Source organism: Diceros bicornis, chromosome 29 (genome assembly GCF_020826845.1).
Source record: "Diceros bicornis minor isolate mBicDic1 chromosome 29, mDicBic1.mat.cur, whole genome shotgun sequence".
NCBI lineage: Eukaryota > Metazoa > Chordata > Mammalia > Perissodactyla > Rhinocerotidae > Diceros > Diceros bicornis.
In genome coordinates, this window is record NC_080768.1 from 40,585,772 (window position 1) to 40,608,344 (window position 22,573).

At 43.1% G+C, this 22,573-nt stretch overlaps 1 protein-coding gene across 1 annotated transcript in view; it reads right to left on the minus strand.

Moving 5' to 3' along the window:
• The window catches only part of SH2D4A (SH2 domain containing 4A), a 72,228-nt gene that overhangs the window by 10,101 nt on the left and 39,554 nt on the right, over positions 1-22,573 (minus strand). The window contains exons 5-7 of the mRNA XM_058525348.1: positions 12,554-12,665; positions 10,666-10,876; positions 7,575-7,705 (exon numbers count right to left, since the gene is read on the minus strand). Coding sequence (XP_058381331.1) covers positions 7,575-7,705; positions 10,666-10,876; positions 12,554-12,665 — 454 coding nt within the window. The remainder of the gene's footprint in view (positions 1-7,574; positions 7,706-10,665; positions 10,877-12,553; positions 12,666-22,573) is intronic.

Consider the following 22,573-nt stretch of genomic DNA (forward strand, 5'->3'; position numbering starts at 1 on the left):
CGGGGAGGAGAGGGACAGAGGACTCCACCTGGACAGACGTCTCCAGGGAACTCAAGTTCCAGGGAGTAACGGCCTCCACAGAAATGGAGAGGATCTACCCTCCACGGAGAATGAAAATTTGGAAGGATGTGTCAAAAACGGAAGCAATCAAAACAGCTGCAGTATGAACTATGTTGGCATCCCACAGATGTTCAAGGGATTTGCTTCTTACGTAGCTTAAAATATAAAGTATGGGGATGTCTTGACATGAGTACAGCCATGTTTGGCCACTCCATTGACCTACAGCCACCAGCACAAAAAGAAATATAAAAGCTGCTTTCTGCGTGGTGGGAACTGGCCCTTCTCCCATGGAGATAGTTGCAATGTGTAAAAATTTCAAGGCCTTTCGGGCACCACAACCTGGGGCAGACTGGCCATCTGTGCTGGGCTGGGACGATAAGCAAGGTAAACAATGCACGTACACAACTACTGGGCTGGGACGACAGCTGGTGGGGGGCTCAGTGCACGTACGCCACTGATAACCATTTGTGCATGGGAACACTGGATGCTTGCTCTGTAAACTCTGTAACTGCTTATATAAACTGCGGGAGACTGAGACCCGGTGAGAGTTCCAGCTGTGGAAGGGACGCCTTGCCCAGGATGTGTGATCCTTGCCCAGCCGTGTCGATTGACAGGACTCTCCCGGCAGTGGGGCGTGGATGTTGTGAGTAATTGATTTATTGGGAAGTAATTGATCTGATGTGTTCTCTTTTCGATCAACCTGGTGTTTCTCTTTCCGGTTGATTTGTGTCATTTCCCTTCAGTCGATCTGGTGTTTCCCTTTCCGATCGATCTGATGTTTTTCCCTCTCATTATATGACCTATTCGGATCTGCTGCTATCTCAGCCGATGTGGATGTTTTCCCTTTCCAGTCGAGCTGGTGTTTTTTCCCTCTTATTATTTGATCTATTCGGATCTGTTTGCGGACTATCGCCTTTACTATCCTCTATATGATAAAATATACCTTCAGTCCATTTGTTTGGAGTGCAAAGTTTCTTTTACATCTCCGATCGAATCCCCGAACCTCTCATAACAGGGGACTAAAGCATTTGGAGGGCGGGTTCAATCACATGCCATGACAGCACAAGACATCCACAAGGAACAAATCAGAATGGAAATATTTCATCAACAGTCTAATTATATCCTATTTGAATAAAAACGTGCTCATTACATTTCAGAGGAATAATGATCAACTAGTGATGCATAAAGCAAATATGTGAATTCTCTAATGACAACAGAAGCAATTAGAAAATTCCTCAATCAGAAATTTGTTTATACGTTTATTTCTGTCTTTTTCCCACCTTCCCACTCCCAGTCCCTGCTGATTTCTAAGCTCCTGACACTGTTGTAGATTTAACAGGAATAGGAAAATGCTGATGGACAGAAGGAAGAAATGAGTTGTGGGTTTCTGGACAGACCTTCAAACTGCAATTTTATTTATTCTTTGGCCCTTTTCTCCAAGAAGGGAAAAACAATATGTGAGAGGGGCAGGCCGAGTGGCATAGTGGTTAAGTTCGCGCACTCCGCTTCGGTGGCCCACGGTTCGCAGGTTTGGATCCTGGGTGCGGACCCACACACCACTTATCAAGCCATGCTATGGCAGACGTCCCAAACATAGAGTAGAGGAAGACGGTCACGGACATTAGCCCAGGGCCAATCTTCATCAGCACAAAGAGGGAGGTTGGCAACAGACATTAGCTCAGGGCTAATCTTCCTCACCAAAAAAAAAAAAAAAAAAAGCATGTGAGTGAGTATAGTTAATTACATATCTACATACTTTGGAGACTCATAATCAGGGGCCAGAATAAGTAAAATGATTTTGCTTAGCAGGACGCTAAACTTAGCCAGGAGGACTCTCCAACACTTACCACCAACTTTGCAAACATTCTAGACCATAAGGTCTGTCTTAAAGACTGCTGAAATATGGCGACTAGATGCAAGAAAAAAACGAATAAAAGGAATGTGTTCCAGGGTGAAGGTAGTCCTGAACCAAGAAACGGAGTTCAGGAGAACAGGATGAGAGGAGATAAAGGGTGACAAAGAGAAGAAAACAAAACCAAAGAGACTCAATCAGTGACGGTTTTCAGAAGACTATACATCTAGAAAACAGGAGACGTTACTTGAGCAATTCCAGGGCCCACTGTCATCTCACTGCGCCATCCCTCCCAGCCCCACACTCAACTGTAACGGAAAATGTCCTGCCAAACTCTTCAAACAGCGTTATTCCCTGTTTGGAGGGCTGTTGTCCTTTTGTCCTTCCAAATCACTGCTGCCTTCTGGGGTGACCTCGTGGGTTCTGGGCTTTTTAAGGATGAGCCCTAAATAAATACATGTAGAAATAGCAAAGGACAGTTTTTGCCATAATTAAGACCTATCTTATTGAAGCGCTGCTTCTTCCTTGTATGTGATGCTGTTTACTCAAGACAGTATTTGGTGGCAGGGTTAGGATTATAAGGAAGAGAAAGGCAGAGAGAACAGGAAGGGTGAACTTACTCCTAGGCTGTTCTGGTTCCGGTGAGCCACAGTAACAGAACACGACGTGCCAGGCACCGTCCTGAGCACTTTACATACGTTAGCTGATTTAGTGTAAAAACATGGCTCTACGGTGTAGATATTATTACCCCCATCCCACAGAGGAGAAAAGCCAACTCAAACCCAGGTGATCTGGCCCTGGAGTCTTATGCTGCGCCTGCATACCACTTTCCATGCCAGGAGCTAAGAAACTCCGCCCTGCTTTCAGGAATTAAATTTTTAAAAAATCAGCTTGAGATATAATTTCCATACAATAAAATTCACCAGTTTTAAGTGTGCAATTTGATCGGTATAATGTATCTAGTTGAGTAGCCACTACCACAATCACAATATAGATTGCATTTCTATTACCCCAAACCCTTGTGGCTTTGGGGCATTTTATTAAAGATTTGAATGTTAAATACCTGCTTCTTGGAATTCTACTGGGGAGTGAGCAGAACAACGTTCAAACAAAAACGTGCTTTTTCCTTATTCTCATAGGTGGGGATGGGGCAAAAGTTATGCTGAGTGGAGTCTCCCTGACACTTCTACTTCACACTGACTGAGATTTAGTGGGCTCCATTGATTGGAAAAACAAATCTCTGTGGTATTAGTGTTCACTGATTTAAATTCCACAAGTTAAATAAAAAGCATGATGTGGTGTTCCCACTTCTGTCAGTGGTCAGATACGCTATGGCTTTGAAGTTAAGTAGATCTGGGTCTGAATATCGACTCTGCCACTAGTGGGAGAAGCCTGGAAAAGAACTGAACGTCTTAGTGCTCGGTTCTTGTTCTAGAAAGTGGGAATAAAAGTTACCACTTCAAAGTGCTCAATACAAAGCCTGGCGTGTATTAGGCCCTCAAAAAATTAAGGCTCAACAGAATCTTCTGATAAACAATTAGAATTAATAAGAGAGTTCAGCAGTGTTACTGGATTCAAGATCAATACATGAAAACATAATTTCTCTAGACCAATAACAACCAATTATGTAATTTTTAAAAATCCCTTTCAAAATAGAAGCAAAAAATTTATAAGTACATAGGACTAAATCTAGTTTGCTTTTTTTTTTAAAAGGTGCACGTCCTGTATGGGGAATTTATTTAATGATTTAAAAAGAAATATAAGGAGAGAATTGCCATGTTCATGGATGGAAAGATACAATAACATAAAGATGGCAATTATCTCTCCAAATTAATCTACAAATTCAATGCAATTCCATTCAAAATCCAAAAAAGGTTTTTAAAACTTGACATGTTGCCCCTAGAAGCCATGTGAGCATATAAAGGGGCCAAGAAGAGTTAAGACAATTTCAAAGAAGTAAGAGAAGGGAGAACTTGCCCTACTAGATATAAAGACTTATTCTAAACATATAGGAATGCATATTGTATACAAAAATAAACTACAGGTGGACTGTGTATCATACAGCAAGCAAAAACCATAAAGGAAAAATAGCTAAACTCAACCTCATTGAAATGAAAAACTTCTATGCCTTGAAATGTGCCAAAAAGCTAAAAGACAAATCACAGACTAGGAGAAGATATATGCAACCCATAAAATTGACAAAGCACTAGTATCCAGAATATATAAAATCTATGAATCATTATTAAAAACTCAATACACTGGGAAAATGGTCAAAAGATGACAAGAAATTATAGAAGACACCCACCTTGCCAGGAACCATGAAAGGCTCAACCTCACTGCAAATCAGAGCACATGAAAATAAGGCAATTCCACCGTGGACCCATAAGAGTCATGGGAAAGAAATAAGGAAGGGACAAGTGTGGTGTGTGCAGGACAGAAGGGAGATGAGCGGCGGGGAGCAGTGAACGAGACCAGGAACGTGGTCTGAGACAGGTCTGGAGCAACAGGCAGGGGCAGGTCAAAGAGGCTCTTGTGGGCCCCAGGGAGGAGTCTGGGTTTCACTCTCACTGCAGTTTGATTATGTTGAGGACAGGGGACAGCAGAGGAAAGACTGAGACCAGTTAGGAGGCTGATCCAGGAGGCCAGGTGAGAGACTGACATAAATGACGCTGGTTCTTCACATGATGATGAAGTCCAGAACTTTTTCCCATTGAAGGGTCTCAGCAAGACACGGTGCTCTATGACATACACTGCAGTATTTTCCACTGTCCTCCTCTATTTAAACTGTGAGTATAAAATTTCCACATTAACTAACATTAATTACATTTTCAGAATATTAAAAAATCAGAAAAATACCAACTACAAAATTCCTTCACAAGGCCCTCTGCCAAAGCTGTTGGGGCTTCCACGTATTCTTCCTGATTCTGTGGCTGCACAGTATAGTAGGCTGGGCTACAAATTTGCAGGGAGTTCCTTCCCAGGGGGCAGGGGGAAAAGTGTCCTGGGAAGGAGCCAATGCACATGACCTGGAATCAGGTCTCTGTTCTCCAACCCACTAGGAATACAGGAAGCAGCCAAGAAATGGCCAGCAAGTCTCTTATCATTCCATCTGGGTTCTAACACAAAGTCATCCAAGTGAAAGCTAGCAATGTGCTTTGGCTCTAAGGAAAACTAACAAAAAGTGAAAAAGAACTTGAGAATCTTTTCAGTGGGTTCTCCCACAGTCCCACATACCAGTGGGACCAAACGTCCAGTGAAAGTTGAGACCCATGGTCTCTGAAAAAACCTTTAAATTCTGGCCGAGAGAGGGGTAGATGTGTGGAGACTGTGCATATCTAGATTTGCTTCAGATCATCAGAAGAGGCTCAGGAAGCAGAGTTCAGCACTTCATCGCAGGGTCTCTCCTGCACTCGGGACTTTCTGTCAACTTCCTATATCAGGGAGTTCAGAGGGAACATCCTATTTCACTGATTATAGAACCGGCATCCACAGAGCACGCACCCACAGCAGCATATTTCAAAGCTGTGCATTATTTTGCCTCATCAAGACCTGAGTGGGAAAGGAGACCTGAGACAAATATCTGGGGTCTCCGCTCTCGTCTGCCGGCGCACTGAACGCTGGTGCTCCCAGGGTTTTGTCCTTGGTCTCCTGCTCTCATCATTCTTCCCAACTCACTCCCGGGAAATTTCGTCCCCTCCCACACTGTCACTTACGTGCTGATGGCCCCAATCTGTTATTTCGACACTGCCCCAGTAATCCGATTGCCAAATGGATATTTTCACGACTCCTCCAGGGACATTTCAAACTCATCGTATCCTAAATAAACTCACTGTCTCCCTTCTTCTCTCCTCCCCTTCTCTAAATCTCCGCACCTTCCCATGTTCCTTCTTTCAACGGATAGTATGCCACCTTCCACCTGGCCCACAAGCCAGAGATCCACAGTCTTCACTTCCCTTGTCCTCTCCTGCCCACTCCCATCCTTATCGAAAGCTAATTCAGAGCAAAGGATGAAAGTATGAACTTCTGTGGGGTGAAAGATTAGGTGACCAAAAGAGGAACTTAAGAAGGGGAATTTATGGAGTGTATGACAATGAAAGGAAGGTGGTAAATACATAAAGAGGAACTACCATCCCATTATTTCAAAACAGGGTTCCTGATAAATAAACAATTATATTTCAAAAAGATAAGGTGCAACCCATCTTCTCTTTATCATAGAAACGTGAAATTTTGTCTTCTTAAAGCTGAAGATAATGATTTATATTAACTAAATGGCTGGGTAGTTATTTATTATTACATTATTATATTGTATCATATTGTATTATTTATTTTGCTTATGACCATGATAAATATTTGTATAAATGAAAATAAAAAATCAATAATGATGCAATTAATATGTTATTATATGTAAAAGTCAAAAGTCTTATTTTTTAACCAAAGCTCCAACTAGATTTTTAGTGCAACTATGTCTTCCTAGCTTTTAGCAACTGTTTCAAATAGAACTGTCAAGGTACCAGCATTTTTAATAACATTAATCAACATTTTCAATTTCTTACTTCCTGCTGTTAAAATAAAAACTACCATCCTTGTAACCAGAGAGGACAGCATCTTCTGCCCAGTGCCACAGAAACTATGAACTGGCTGATTTCCTCACTGCTTATCTTAAAAATGAAAGAAAAGCAGGCAATAGGAGACAGTGGAGATAGCCACGACTACTGTGTAATCGCCCCGTGTTCTTTCTATTCGTCTTTTGAGACTTATCACTCTTTCTCCCCATGTCTTCAGAGCAGAATGGAAAGGAAGGAGGCTTCGGACAGGCGTGCTCTGTGAGAGAACTTCATTTTTGTTTTAAGGCACTTTTACTGTACACAGAGCCAATTAGTCCAATTCGACCGCAGACCCCGTGGAAGCCAGCGGAGGCAAGAAGCCACCTCCTTTTCTTGAAGTCCCAGAAACTGAGAGGTCAGTGAAATGTGAGCTGTGTCAACAGAGCGCTTGAATTAATCAAGTTTCTAGGGTCAAACAAAGAAATGGTTTATTAGCTAACATCTGCTCAGGCTCCAACAAACCTGCCTTGCAACCTTAATCACGTACCAGAAACAAGGATCAAAACCACAGAACTTTTAAGTTAAAGATCACGAAGTTCAACTCCTTCATTTAATAGATGAGGAAAATGAGGCTCAGATAAACTGATTTACTACAGAGAAAGACGATTTGCTCAAGGTCGCTCAACTAGTTAATGGAGAACTGACCTTTCGACTAAGCTAAACTGACGCCCGGCCCACCACCCCCAGTGGCTGTCTCTGACTCTCCCTCGGTGGGTCGTGGATGCACGGCGTTGCCATTTGATGGAAGTCACAATCAAGTCCCCTAGTGTAGGTGAACAGGAGGTGCTGCTTTCCCCACCCACCCACTGGGGTTTCATTTGTGGTGATAACTAATCCATGGTACACGCAGTGACCATGACGCTGACTGCTTTCGAAATGTCATGGGAATGCAGCTCACTGAGAAACCTTTGAAAAACTACTTTGTGAAAATAACTTCAAAGATTCTTCTTGGGCAGCACAAATAAAAGTAAGCCTTTATTCTTTCTGCCTTCCTGGTGGATTAGCACGGCTTCAGCCACCATCAGATGAGGTTCCATTGAGGACACCTCTGCACTCACCATGGAACCAGGGAGCTATGGTGTCTGCGGTTTTCTGGTAGCCTGCTCGCAGTGGGAGCTGCTCTTCTCTAAACCATCGGATGATGTCCTCCAGGGCAGAGCCAGATGCTGTCCTCGTCACTCCTTGGTTTCTATTAGTTATAAAACAGGTCACCAAGTTAGATTTAATTAATTTGAAAATAATGCCTTCCAAAATCTTACATATAGACAGAGAGTGAGAGAGAGAGAGAATTATATACATTTGCAGATCTAACCGCATGGGCTGAGCTAATGGGAGGTTGTGCCCACATGCTGCCATCATACAACTCCTCAAGGGCAGAAAGGAGGAAGGAAGGAATATAAATCTGTCACTTGTCCTTCCCGTCCTACAGGGCTAGTCATGGGTATGAGCTACTGCTGTGTTAACACCGAGATTTAAATTCATTTTTAATATGAATTAGATGCTCCATTAACTCCCAATTAAAATTTGAGAAAATAAGCATTAAAAAGTGAAATGCACCCCAGCACTATTTTCCTAGAAAGCATGCACTTGTAAACAAAAGAAATCAAGTGCAATAAAATTAACTTCTTTCCTAACATTTTCATTATTTGATTTTCTCTTTTTTCTGTTTCTACTAACCTCCCTGATTTGCTTTCTTCTCTCCCACACTTTGAAGAGGTTTACTTCTGCTAAAAGACAGTCTCAGAAACATAAAGTAAAAGAAAGAAGAGTGTTTGAAGATTGGTAAGAAAAAGACAGGCAGCAGAACTGTTTCGAAATGAATTCAGTAGCACAACCTAAGCTCTGGGATGTCAGTTTCCATTACAAAAAGTAACATTCAATGTAATAAATGTATTTCCAAGTCCCACACCACAGCCCACTAATTTTGAGCAGAATTCAATGTGAAAACAACAAGGAGTTTGGATGAGCGACTGGAATGTCCTGTCGCGTAAATTAACTCATGGCTCCTTATGCTTACTATGGCAACATATGCTACCACGAGTTACATGTGACATACATGTCAGATGTACATATACACATGCACATGTGCATACACATACATACATAGCATTTTGGAGAAAACAGCTTAGACTACTTGACTTTCCTGGGGAGCAGACAATACACATGTGTGAGATCACGTGATAAGTTCTCTTACTAATTTTCAAAGGAGGTTTTTTCCCCTTGGGGATTCTTTGGACATCAAGCAAAATCTCCAAGGACAGAGAGTCTCTGCGTTTTTCCAGGCTGGCTCCTAGCTGACCTTGGTCATCACTGTTTAAAATCCCAGCCCTAAAACCATCCAGTCTGGCTGCCTCATAAGAAGCACTTCATGTGAGTGTCTTAAGTTGGCAAAAATGAGCTAATGGAGCACAGCTTAACAAGAATCGCCCTTATTAGAGGCCACCTTCACTGTTGTCAGTCACATACACTGCGCCTAAAAATACGCAGGCGAGAACCTATTACAGCTCGTAGTTCCACCCTCGGAAGAGCCTGGAGACCAGGAGCAGCTATGTCAGCAGCCCTGCCAGGATCTGTGGCCAGCATGCGGGCAGACGAGCCCTGCAGAGGCCCTGTGCGGGAACTCACACCTTTGTGACCCGGTCAGAAAACTGAGGGGACACTCGTTTCCTGATCACCTTTCTTGTTTTGTTGTCCATAAGAAAAAAATCATTCCCCGCACTGTCACTTTGTAGAACACGGTCATTTAGTGTGGGTCTCCAGTCCCAAAATGGACCCTTTCAGCTGAGTAAGTAGAAATAATTACAGCAGACGAAAAAGTCCACCTCACATTTCCTCTGAGGTCATCATCTCCGTTAGGAAAAAGCCTTGAGGATAAATATTGACTCCCAGCAAAGGGAGACTTTTGTTTGTTTTTCATTTCTCCATACTTCTAACAGAGAAGCATTTTTAGTTTTTATTTCAGAAGGCAAGGCTGTTTCATTCAATCAATATTTGATTTCTCCTGGTTATTTTAAATATTATCTTTCTACATTTTAGAATATGATAAAATTATATAATATCAATAACCAGCAGAAAATAATTTTATAACCAGTTAACATAAGGGATGGAGGTTTCTGCTGTGATATCACTGTACTTTTCCTTAGGAATTTTCCACAATTCTAATTCTGTTCTGCCTAATTTCCCCACAACCTAGGAGGCAAAGGTACCACCATCACCAAGTAGAGAGTTCATTCAAAAAAGGAACATTTGGGGGCGGCCCCATGGCCAGGTGGTTAAAGTTCTGTGCACTCCACTTCAGTGGCCCAGGTTCACGGGTCTGGATCCTGGGTGCAGACCTACACCACTTGTCAAGCCATGCTGTGGCAGCGACCCACATGGAAAATACAGGAGGACGGGCACAGATGTTAGCTCAGCGTGAATCTTCCTCAGGAAAAAAAAACCAAATAAATACATAAAAGGAACATTTCCAAATTCTCAACACAGAAGTTGGCTATGTATCCCAGAATGAGAACTACCATCAAACCTTTGATCCCGAGCAATGGAAATGTAGCCCTACTGACAGTGGGAAAGTCAGCATGCCCTCAGGTTCCTTTTCTGACATTCTCTTACTACTGAGAGCGACACTGGGTGCTAATGACAGCCCAGTTGTCTCCTCTTCTCCCCCTCGCTGGCTCGCCCATTGCACGAGGTGGGGGTGGGGGTGGGCTAGTGGCACAGGGAGCTAGTGGGTGCATTAATTATAACAGCTGTGGATATTTTACAGATAAGAAGGGGGATGCCAGACCAGGGATCGCAGGAAGACAGGCTTAGAGGTGAGGCTGAATTTACAGTCACGTGCCACATAATGACATTTCGGTCAATGACGGACCACATATACAGCGGTGGTCCCATAAGATTAGTACCATATAACCTAGGTGTGTAGTAGGCTATACCATCTAGGTTTGTGTAAGTACACTCTATGATGTTCACACAACGACGAAATCGCCCAATGACACAATTCTCAGAGCATATCTCCATCGTTAAGCGACGCATGCCTGTAATTACACAGGCAGCCAGCTGGTCCTCCACTCCCCATAGCCTGTCATGCAATTTGTCTTTAATCAGCCCATTTCAACCCTTATGCTAAAAGCCATCTGTGCAGCTTCTTACCTAAGATGTTTCTGAGGGTATCCTGCTGGGCTTAGGAACCGAGGCTTGGGTGGAAGCGGGGGTCTCTTGGGTTTCTGTGGAAGACCTGAGGGCCTCTGCGGTCCCTCACTGCCTCTTCCTCTTTGGGCCCCTAAGGATAACCTCTTGTAGTCTTCCCGAGCTTGTTTAGCCAAGGAGCGTCTCTTCTCATCCGCTGCTTTTGATTTTCGCACTAGAAAAACAAGGAGTTTGGGAAAGGCCCTCGTCAGTCTCTAGAGATGGTTACAAGAATCAGCACTGTGGAGGGGGGACAGAGCAGGCTCTCGGCCCATGCTGTCACCTGCTGATAATAATGAACAGTCACCATCAGTGCCCATTCCTCAGACAGTTAGGGCCTGCACATCCACCACTGCCCGGCGTTCCCTGCAGATTCCTCTCTCATAAGGGAGTTTGGGGACTTTCTGAGAGGGAATGAAGAGGAGGAGGAAGGGAACAGATAGAAATGGAGAACCACATGTTCGAGAATTTCTTGCAGATGGCAAGACTAAGTGATGAGTCACAGCCTGAAAGAGGATTCCAGGTGGCAGGGCGTCTTTGAATAACTAGAGGTGATGTCACATCCCTCACACACTTGAGTTCAGGATGTCATGTGCCCTGAGTCACTGGCAAAGATTAGGCTGCCAGGAACCCCTCAGTGGCTTGTGGCTGTGGACAGTGAAGGAGCAGCGAGGCTCGCCATGGGCCACACTCAGAGCCCACCATGAGCTGATCCAAGAGTGAATCAGCCTGCCAGGCCAAAAAAATAGTGATTCTTAGCACAGACAATCATAGAACATATCAGTACACATAAAAGTACTCCAAGGCTGCCTTTTAACATTGCTTCATAAAACAGAGGGTTTATTGTTTTGTTTTGTTTTTGTTTTAGCAACAGTGTTAAAGAACTGCAGTGCAGGAGGTAAGAATAATTTCTATTGGGTGTATTTACACTTCAGGCATATTGGTCAAATCCTGTCATGTTTGACTTCAAAGAGATGCCAAAATTGCTCCATTACACTAGGGTTCCCTGCATAGAAGTGATTGGATCTTGCAAATATTTTCATTTCACAAAACTCTCATTTTAATGGTGTTCATTGTAATGGAACTAAAGATCAATTTAGGATTCTCAACATCCTGCAAACATCGCTACTCCTATTCTCCTCCTCAAGCTGCCTCAAGGATGATTTTTGTCCAAGCCGGATGGAAACCCTAATCCTATTTCAACCCTGAAGTCGCCTGGCCTGGCATCCTTGGGCACGTTCTGCCCTGCCTTCATCTGCACTGACCTCCTTCCCAGGAGGTTTATCTCTGGCGCTGATAACTCAAGCGTCAGGGCTGGGTCAGAGCATGGGAAGGATGCTGAAACATCCAGCCTCTTATTCCTGTGTTCTTCTGATCACAAAGTTAAGATGTGTTCACTGTTTGAAATTTAGAAAAATACAGAATAACAACAAGAAGAATTCGAATAACTAATCTCGAATCCCACTTCCCAAGAAAACTAATGTTAACGTGTTAATAACCTTCCAGTTCTTTTCCTTTATATAGACACTTTTAAATAGGGATTTGTTATACTCTTTTATAATGTTTTTTCTTCTCCAAGCTAAAAACATATTCCAAAGTCATAAAACACTCTTCCAAAGCATGTTTTTTCATAGCTATATACCATTCCATCATACAGATACATCATAATTTTGAAGGTACAAAGATGAATTGAGAATCTTTCTGCTATTCAACAAGTGGCTCGTAAGCCTTTGGGTAATAATTTAGTGTTAAAACATCTCTCAATGACTTTAAGTGCTTCCTAGATTATTTCACTACGTGAACGACTCGCTTTAGAGAGGCGAAGGTGCTATGGAGGCCTCTGGGTACTCACAGGACGCCTGCCACTCCGAATCTTCTTTCCAGTTCTTATAAATCTGCTTGGTTCTCTCTTCATCTATTTGTTTTATTTCCTCATCTTGTGTTTTCTTCATAGATTCTTTCTTCTGTTTGAAAAAACAGAAACAAACCCCAGTGAGTGACTCGGGCAGTTTTCTGTGAGGAGGAGGGCTCTCAGCACACCCGATTTCTCTTTAACTCCCTGTGGCCCCTGAGGAGGCAGTGTGGTGTTGTGGGAAAAGCATGGAGCCAGCAATACCTGAAGCTGGCTCTACCACTACCTGGGTGCACAACTCCACAGCTGGTTACTAAACCTCTCTCAGGCTGGTTCCTTCCAAGGAAAATTAGAAAATTAAAAATACTTTGTGGGGTTAAATAATAAATGAGGGTTAAAAAATTTTTAAAAAGTGCTGAGCACAGTGTATAGCACATAGTAAGAACTCAATAAATATTCATTTTCCTCAGACATAGCACTTATCTGCTTCAACTCAGCCCCCTGAAGTAGTGTGTAAACACTGGTTCCTGACACCAGGGTAAACACCATGGTACCTGTCGGGTTCTACAGAATAACGGCACGTTCCTAGAACAATCTCAGCTGCACGTGCCCCTGAACCACGGGTCTGAAAATGCGGTTCTTACACGTGATTTTAGGGGCTCAAAAAAGTGGCTTAAAATGCATCCTCTTTGAGAAGGGAAAATAGAAAATAAGAAACATGAGTCATCGTTTAAAAACGAATTCATTTTTTTGTGTGTGGTAAAATACACATAAGATAAAATTTACCATCTTAACCATTTTTAAGTGTACAGTTCTGTGGCAGTAACTACATTCGAGGGAATTAGTTTTTAACTACAGCGAAACCAAGACACCAAATCACTTAGACCTAAAAACTTCTTTGTTTATTTGGCTATGGCCTTCTGAGTGCTCGTGAGAAAACTGAATTTACCACTTGGTGAACTAAATAGAGGCCTTGGTTGGCTAAGGAATGAAACAAGCTGGAGCGTCAGAAAAGACTGAGCATGCTTCACTCTGCATCACAAAAATGCCAGGTTTTCTCTTTTGTGTTTTCCTATAGAAGATAGACTTTCTTGCTGTTAAATTATATCACCACAACTAAAATATAAACCTTGTTGCTGTGAAACTTGTTTTTAATCATCGTGGGAAGTCATAAATCACAGTTCATGTAGAAGAAGGTGGTAATTCATAAATTGTACTTTACTTTAGATGCAACTAAACTTTGTGTATTTACTGTTTTCATCTTTTTTTCTCACATTCTAGAACTGAGCCCCTTTGTTTGCAAATATTATAAAAACCAAAGAACAGCTTTCAGAGTTTCAGATGACTGTTAAAATTTGCCATCCCCTTAGTGAAGCTGTTTACAAGCCTGAAATACATAGAAAATGCTGCTAGTAATTTCTAACCTTAAACAGAAAAAAACTTAAAAGTGGAGTTTTGTTTGTCTTCCACACGCATATTTTAAAATGACTGGAAAAAATATAGTTGTAACATTAAACTACGATATCATGGATGTTGTTGCTTAGGAAAAGCAAGAAGTTTACAAAGTGAGTCAGTGTAAGGGAGACTATTAAGTAAATAACAATGCAGGTGGCACTTTGTTAAGATGATGCTCAAATATGGGAGAGTGCTATATTTAGTACATTGTATTCCTTTTTAATCTGCAGTGTAATTATGGATGGGCACAGTGGGAAAGGAGACAAAATTAATGAGTTTCACAGAATAATAGCAGATGAGAGCTGGCCCTAATCATTGTATTTATTCAAAGCAGCTAGAAAATTTTAGAACTTGTCCTGAAGTTTCTCTAAGAATTCCTCCAGAAAATTTACTTTTAGCAAACTCTTTACAAGTTGATCTTTGTTTAGAAAACTGTCATTCCCTCTTTAGAAGTGTTTGCTGGAAGCATGCAGGTTCAGAGGGGGACTGCGAGCCAAGCGGGAGAAGTGAAGGCGCCGCAGGGCTGAAGCTGGACACTGGGCCAGACGCCCAGGGGATGAGCTGTGGAGACGAGAGGGGCAGTTCGAGCTGTCAAAACGTCTCCTAGAGAAAGCCTCTCGTCCAGGCCAGTTGATGGAAACACTTCCCACCAGTTTCCTCAAAGGCCCGTCACCACTGCCCCCAGAGCAGGACAGCTCTGTTTTATCACCATTGTTCTACAGAGAAGCTTGGTAAGCGATCTCTCATTCATTCTCCTGAATTCTGATATAACTTCTTAAGTTGGAGAAGGAATGAAATGGTACACGGCCCCGGGCATTCTCGTGAGAGGGAGTGAAAATGGTAGAAGTCTGGCTGTCTCACCTCTACAAATGTTTGAGAACCACCTGCCTAGTCCACCTCTCATTTCAGAGACAGGAGACCACCTCTCTTCTCCTTCTAAACTCACTCTCCAGATGATCTCATCTATCTCCTGGCTTAAAATCACACCTAGATACCAAATTCCTCACCTGGGTCTACAGGATTTCTCTGCCCTCATCTGCCTTCTCATTCACTGACTGCTCTGCTGCTTCTCGACCATGTCAAGTGGGCTCTTGCCTCTGTGCCTCTACACTTGCTGTTCCCTCTGCCTGCAACACACTCTCGCCCAGCCGTCCACACGCTCCTGCCCGCATTCTTTTGGGTCTACTCCAGTATCGCCTTCTCTGACTACCTGTCCAAGAAGCCAGTTTCCAGCCTCCAGCATTCCTCAGCTCCCTTATCCTGCATTATTTTCCTCCATAGCACTTGTAACAATTCATAAAAACGGTTATCATCTGTCTCCCCATCTGGAACACAAGCTTCCTGAGGACAGGGACTTCGTCTGTCCTGTTCACTGTGTCCCCAATGCCCATAACAGTGCTCAGCACGTAGGAGAAACAATACAAGTTGGCTGAATGAACACACACATCCTTCCTCTTTCTCATCTGTCCTCATTTAAAACGATATAATGGGGCCGGCCCTGTGCCTTAGCGGTTAAGTGCGCGCGCTCCACGGCTGGCGGCCCAGGTTGGGATCCCGGGCACTGACGCACCGCTCCTCTGGCCATGCTGAGGCCGCGTCCCACACACAGCAACTGGAAGGATGTGCAACTATGACATACAACTATTACTGAGGCTTTGGGGGGTTAAAAAAAAGGAGGAGGATTGGCAATAGATGTTAGCTCAGAGCCGGTCTTCCTCAGCAAAAAGAGGATTAGCATGGACGTTAGCTCAGGGCTGATCTTCCTCACAAAAACAAAACAAAACAAAACAAAAAAAAAACCGATATAATGTAATCCAGGCAGTCTTACTGAAAATTTCCTTTAGCTGCTCCATTGCTGCTATTTTAGAAAGAGGTACGTATTATGTCAGCAGTTCGCACACCAGGACTACAGCTCCAAAAATTCACCACAATTTCTTTTAAGTCTCAAACATGCGAACTATCCTGTTCGTGCGAGTCCCTATAGAGGAGTCAGGGAGCTGTTCGCGCAGTCCACAGGAACGCAGGCCTTGGGGCCGACCTCTACCACAGCCCCGATCTCAGGCCTGTGGTCACTCAGAAACATTTTCTTACAGTCTCGTATCTTACACCTACTTTTTCAGACTTTCTGAGGGTCAAATCCTACTACAGTTTCCAAGCACCAGTCTATGCCTCATTTATCGTGAGCAACGTATGGTAAGTCTAGATGATGGAGGAAGCGGACTGGGCCTGTAGGGAGACTTTCACATCTGGATGGACGTGAGGGATATCTGGGTGCCCAAAGGAGCTCCTGCACAGCGGACACGGATGGCACAAGAGGCTGCTCATCGTAAAGGGACAGGCTCACAGAAAGAATGGACACACAAGGAACTTTATCTGAATTCACTATTTCTGCCAAGTTTAATGCGTCATTTGTCACTCTGAAAACAGTCTTCCCTCCGTGTCCGCAGCAGCCCCAGATACTGTCTCTGTTTCAGATCTTCCGTGAGTTGTGTTGCAGATATGTCTTGGCGTCTGTTCCTTCCATGACACTCAAGACTTTTCCAACTCCAGATAAACAGGTAAAGATGAATGGCTATGTTCACAAGCTTTTAACAACAGATTTCACATTCTGCTGCTTAATTTCATTTCTGCGTGAGACTAATATACCAATTTGTGAAACATTAGTAGAAATGGCTATGCATTTAGCCCCCTGAAGACAGAATTAAGTCTTTTCCCTGGTGAAATCCATATGCCTTCATACGATTGATAGAATCTGCCAACATTTGTTGAATATTTCTTGAGGAACTGGGGGGTGACTAAAAATTAAATGAAATACATTTTTATACCATTTAGAGCTGCAAGGCAATTTCAGAAGATAATCTGTAAATGTGTCCCTTGTTTCCACATTCCCTAATGCTGCCCCACCCTCACAACTGGATCCACCAGCACCTGAGTTCCTGGGCCAGTCCTGACCGGGGCAGCAGGTACGGGAAGCCTCAGCCTCCCACTTGGCAGGGCTTAGAAATGAATTCCTGCCCAAGAGCCTGGAGCTCATGGTTTGCTCATGACGAGCAGGTCTCTTTCTTGCTCCCAGCTTGCCCTGGGCCCCTGGGGTGACTTCTAGACATCAACATTACTCCATAATTTAAACTCTCTTCCTCCTCTCTAATGCCTGCTCTTTCCATCCCCTGTTTTAGGTCAGACCAGAAGAATACTTAGTTTCTGGCATATAACTGCGTTCTGCTTGCCCCGTGTCCAGCACTGGAGGCAGGCCTGGAGTACAGTTAGGTGCCTGGGAGCCCTGCCCACTTTCCCTGCCTGACACCCCCTGTCCCCCCAGCCCTGTCACCCAGCCCAGCATCTAGGTTTCTGCTGCTCTAGATGGGTTTCCCAGGAGGCAACTCCTGCCAGTGGGGTTCCCAGATCCACTGCCTGATGCATGGTGTCATTCCTGCCTGATGCATGGTGTCATTCCTGCCTACCACGTGCCAACCCCTCTGGCACTGTGACTGAGCTGGCACATCACACCAGGCGCCTCTTAAGACCAGGTCCATTACACAGGTCCCTGTCACCCTGTCCCCAGCCTGAGTGCAGAGTCTGGGCCAAGTCCCAGCATGGGTCGCCACGTGCCCTGGATGGCCCGAAAAGCCACCCACAACCCACATTGTCATGACTTACGTGCCTTGTGCCTGAGGACTCATTCCTGAATTTTGGCATGGCTTAGAAATTGGCTGCAAATTTTCAGCAAAACTTTTAGGGTCAGTACTACGCCATGTAATAAACCAGGATGGTTACCTCAATTTTGCCCTTTTTTTCACAGTAGCTGGGCGTGTGGCTCCAGGCTACATTGCATCTCCCAGGTGTGCCCATGTGAATACTTTAGCTCCAGTATAATGCAGGTGATAACCGGTATTGCTATCCAGCCCTTAAAAACTCCTTCACACATGCCTCCAGGCCACTTCTCCCTTCCTTTGGGCTGGAATGGTGACAGCAGTCATGCTACTACTAAAGACAGCTGAGCCACCAAAGGCCCGAGTCCCTGAATGACTGCATGGACCAGAGCACCCATCCTGGATGTTATAAGGGAGAAAGATGAACTTCTATTGTATTTTGACCATTGCCTTTTTGGTCTACGGTCACATATCACTTAACAACGGGGATACATTCTGAGAATGCGTCGTTAGGCAATTTTGTCCTTGTGTGAACATCACAGAGTGTACTTACACAAACCTAGATAGTGTAGCCTACCACACACCTACGCTACATAGTATAGCCTATTGCTCCTAGGCTCCAACCTGTATAGCATGTTACTGTACTGAATATTGTAGGCAATTGTAACACAATGGTAAGTATTTGTGTATCTAAACATGTCTAAACATAGAAAACATGCAGTAGAAATACAGTGTTAAAGATGAAAAATGGCACACCTGTATAGGGCACTCACCATGACTGGAGCTCGCAGGACTGGAAGTTGCTCTGGTGAGTCAGTGAGTGAGTGGTGAGTGATGTGAAGACCTAGCACATCACTGTACACTACTGTAGACTTTATATCACTGGACACTGAGGCTACACTAAATTTATTAAAAAATTTTTCTTCAATAATAAATTAACCTTAACTAGGGGCTGGCCCAGTGGTGCAGCGATTAAGGGCACGTGCTCCGCTGCAGCAGCCCGGGGTTCGGATCCTGGGTGCGCACCGACGCACCGCTTGTCCAGCCATGCTGTGGCAGCGTCCTATATAAAGTGGAGGAAGATGGGCACAGATGTTAGCCCAGGGCCAGTCTTCCTCAGCAAAAAAAAAAAAAAAAAAAAGGAGAGAGTGACGTCAGCATCATGGTGGAGTGAGCTTTCCCGTGAATTCTTCCCCCACAAGATACAACAAAAGCAACAGCCACAGACCAACAACGGAATCCCAGACAGTGAAAACCTAGAGCGGAGGGATCCACACTGCCGCACATCTGAGAGCTGAACGTGCTGGGCCCCCGGAGGAAGTGGGGAGAGGTAAGGAGAACTCCGCTCCCTCCCCATCAGATCAGCGATCCCGGTTCGCGCGGCTCCCAGAGAGGGGGGAGGAGCGGCCCTCGTTGGGGAAACCGTGGCTCTTCGGACTCTCTCAGCCAGTGGGAAACTCCCGCACAGAGGACTCAGAGGAGCCACAGGGCTACCATCAACATCTGAGCTCCCCAGAGAGCGGATAAAGAGGGGCAAACAAGAAGCCTCCCATGTCAGGGACCCAGAGGGCAAAAGAGAGAGCTCCCCCCTCCCTGCAAACCAGACCCTGCAGCTCGACCAGACCAGATCTAGCGATCTGAGGCAGACCTGATCAAACTGGACTGGACCCGTGGATCGCAGCGGGGGAAAAAAAACAAAACAAAACAAAACTGCGGATCGCAACAGAAAAACCGGGGCAGAGCGCAAGGGGCTTAGACTACACAGCCCTTTACCACCAGACAGTGGCGGCAGGTGGAGATTGCAACCAGAGACTTCCAGAATGAGGAAAAACAAAACCAACACAGGAACCACAATGCAAAAATATATGAAATCACCAGACCAGAAACAAAATGACAAACACCCAGAAATCAACCCCGAAGACACAGAAATCCATAAACTAAATGACAGAGATTTCAAAATAGCTATCATAAAAACACTCAATGAAATACGAGACAACACAGACAAACAATTCAATGAGATTAGGAGTTTCTTCACAAAAGAGATTGAAATCATAAAGAAAAACCTATCAGGGCTGATGGAGATGAAGAACACAATGGAGGAGATAAAGGAGAATCTGGAATCTTTAAAGAACAGAGCTGACAATATGGAGGAAAGAATTAGTACTTTAGAGGATAGGAATACAGATATACTCCAGATGGAAGAAGAGAGAGAACTAAGACTAAAAAGAAATGAAGAAAGACTCCGAGAAATATCTGACTCTATTAGAAAATGTAACATAAGAATTATAGGTATTCCTGAGGGAGAGGAGAGGGAAAGAGGAACAGAGAGCCTATTCAAGGAAATAATAGCTGAAAATTTCCCAAATCTGGGGAAGGAGCAGGAAATACCAGTAAGCGAAGCCAACAGGACGCCTATATATATTAACAGACAAAGGCCTTCACCACGACACCTAGTGGTAAGGCTAGCCAGGGTCAACGACAAAGAAACAATATTAAGGGCAGCTAGACAAAAACAAAAAATAACGTACAAAGGAACTCCCATCAGGCTCTCAGCGGATTTCTCAACAGAAACTTTTCAGGCTAGAAGAGACTGGAATGATATATTCAAAATACTAAAAGACAAAAACTTTCAGCCAAGAATACTCTATCCAGCAAAAATATCCTTCAAATATGATGGAGAAATAGTAACTCTCCCAGATAAACAAAAGCTAAGGGAGTTCATGGCCACGAGACACCCACTACAAGAAATACTCAAGAAGGCCCTCAGGCCTGAAAAAAAGAAGAGAAAGGGAACACAAAGCTTGGAGGAAGGAGAAAAGTAGGTAGACAAAATCAGAGAAATAGTAGATCTTTACCGGAATAGGTTAGCAACCACTTAAATACTAAACTCAAAGATCAAAGGAAGAAATTCACCAAAAATAAATTTAACCTCATCACTGTAAACACACAGCCACAACACAAGATAGAATAAGGTATAACAAGAGCAACTTAGAAGGGGAAGAGGAAAGTGACTGAATTGACTTAGTATAAGGAAATAGGAGGCTATCAGATAATGGACTATCTCATACACAAGATTTTTTGCCCAAACCTCAAGGTAACCACTAAACAAATAATCAAAGCAAAACCACATATGATAAACAAAGAGAAAACTAGAAGAATCATAAGACAGAACAACCAAACTGAATTGGCAGTCCAAAACAAATGGGACAAGAAACAAAGGAAATGCAAAAGAACCAGAAAATAAGTGACAAAATAGCAACATTAAACCCTCATATTTCAATAATTACCCTAAATGTAAATGCATTGAACTCTCCAATCAAAAGATACAGAGTGGCAGGATGGATTAAAAAGCAAGACCCAACAATATGCTGCCTTCAGGAAACACATCTTAGCACTAAAGACAAGCACAGGCTCAGAGTGAAAGGATGGAAGACAATACTCCAAGCTAATGGCAAACAAAAGAAAGCAAGTGTTGCCATACTCATATCAGACAAAGTAGACTTCAAGATAAAACAGGTTAAGAAAGACAAAGAAGGGAAATATATAATGATAAAAGGGACACTCCACCAAGAAGACATTTCACTTATAAATATATATGCACCCAACATAGGAGCACCAATGTACATAAAGCAACTATTAACAAACCTAAAAGGAGAAATCAACAACAACACAATAATAGTAGGGGATCTTAACACCGCACTTACAGCAATGGATAGATCATCCAGACAAAAAGTTAATAAAGAAATATTAGACTTAAATGAAAAACTGGACGAGATGGACCTAGTAGACATATACAGAGCACTCCACCCAAAAACAGCTGATTACACATTCTTCTCAAGCGCGCATGGAACATTCTCTAGGATAGACCATATGTTGGGAAACAAAGCAAGCCTCAATAAATTTAAGAAGATTGAAATCATAACAAGCATCTTTTCAGACCATAAGGCTATGAAACTGGAAATGAACCAGGAAAAAAAAACTGGGAAAGTGACAAAAATGTGGAGATTAAACAACATGCTACTGAACAACCAATGGATCATTGATGAAATTAAAGGAGAAATCAAAAACTATCTGGAAACAAACGAAAATGATAACATGCCATATCAAACCATATGGGATGCAGCAAAAGCGGTCCTGAGAGGGAAACTCATAGCGATACAAGCCCACCTTAACAAACAAGAAAAAGCCCTAATAGGCAACCTTAAATTACACCTAACAGAACTAGAAAAAGAAGAACAAACAAAGCCCAAAGCCAGCAGAAGGAGAGAAATAATAAAAATCAGAGCAGAAATAAATGATATTGAGACCAAAAAAACAGTAGAAAGGATTAATGAAACAAAGAGTTGGTTCTTCGAGAAGATAAACAAAATCGACAAACCCTTAGCCAGGCTTACTAAGAAAAAAAGAGAAAAGGCTCAAGTAAATAAAATTAGAAATGAAAGAGGAGAAATTACAACGGATACCATGGAAATACAGAGGACTATAAGAGAATACTATGAGAAATTATATGCCAATAAATTGGACAATCTAGAAGAAATGGATAAATTCTTAGACTTATACAACCTCCCAAAATTGAACCAAGAAGAAATGGAGAATCTGAATAGACCAATAACAAGTAAAGAGATTGAAATAGTAATCAAAAACCTCCCAAAAAATAAAAGTCCAGGACCAGATGGCTTCTCCAGTGAATTTTACCAAACATTCAAAGAAGATTTAATACCCATCCTCCTCAAACTATTCCAAAAAATAGAGGAAGATGGAACACTTCCTGAATCATTCTATGAGGCCAACATCACCCTTATACCAAAACCAGACAAAGACAATACAAAGAAAGAAAATTACAGGCCAATATCGCTGATGAACATTGATGCAAAAATCCTCAACAAAATATTGGCAAACCGAATACAACAATATA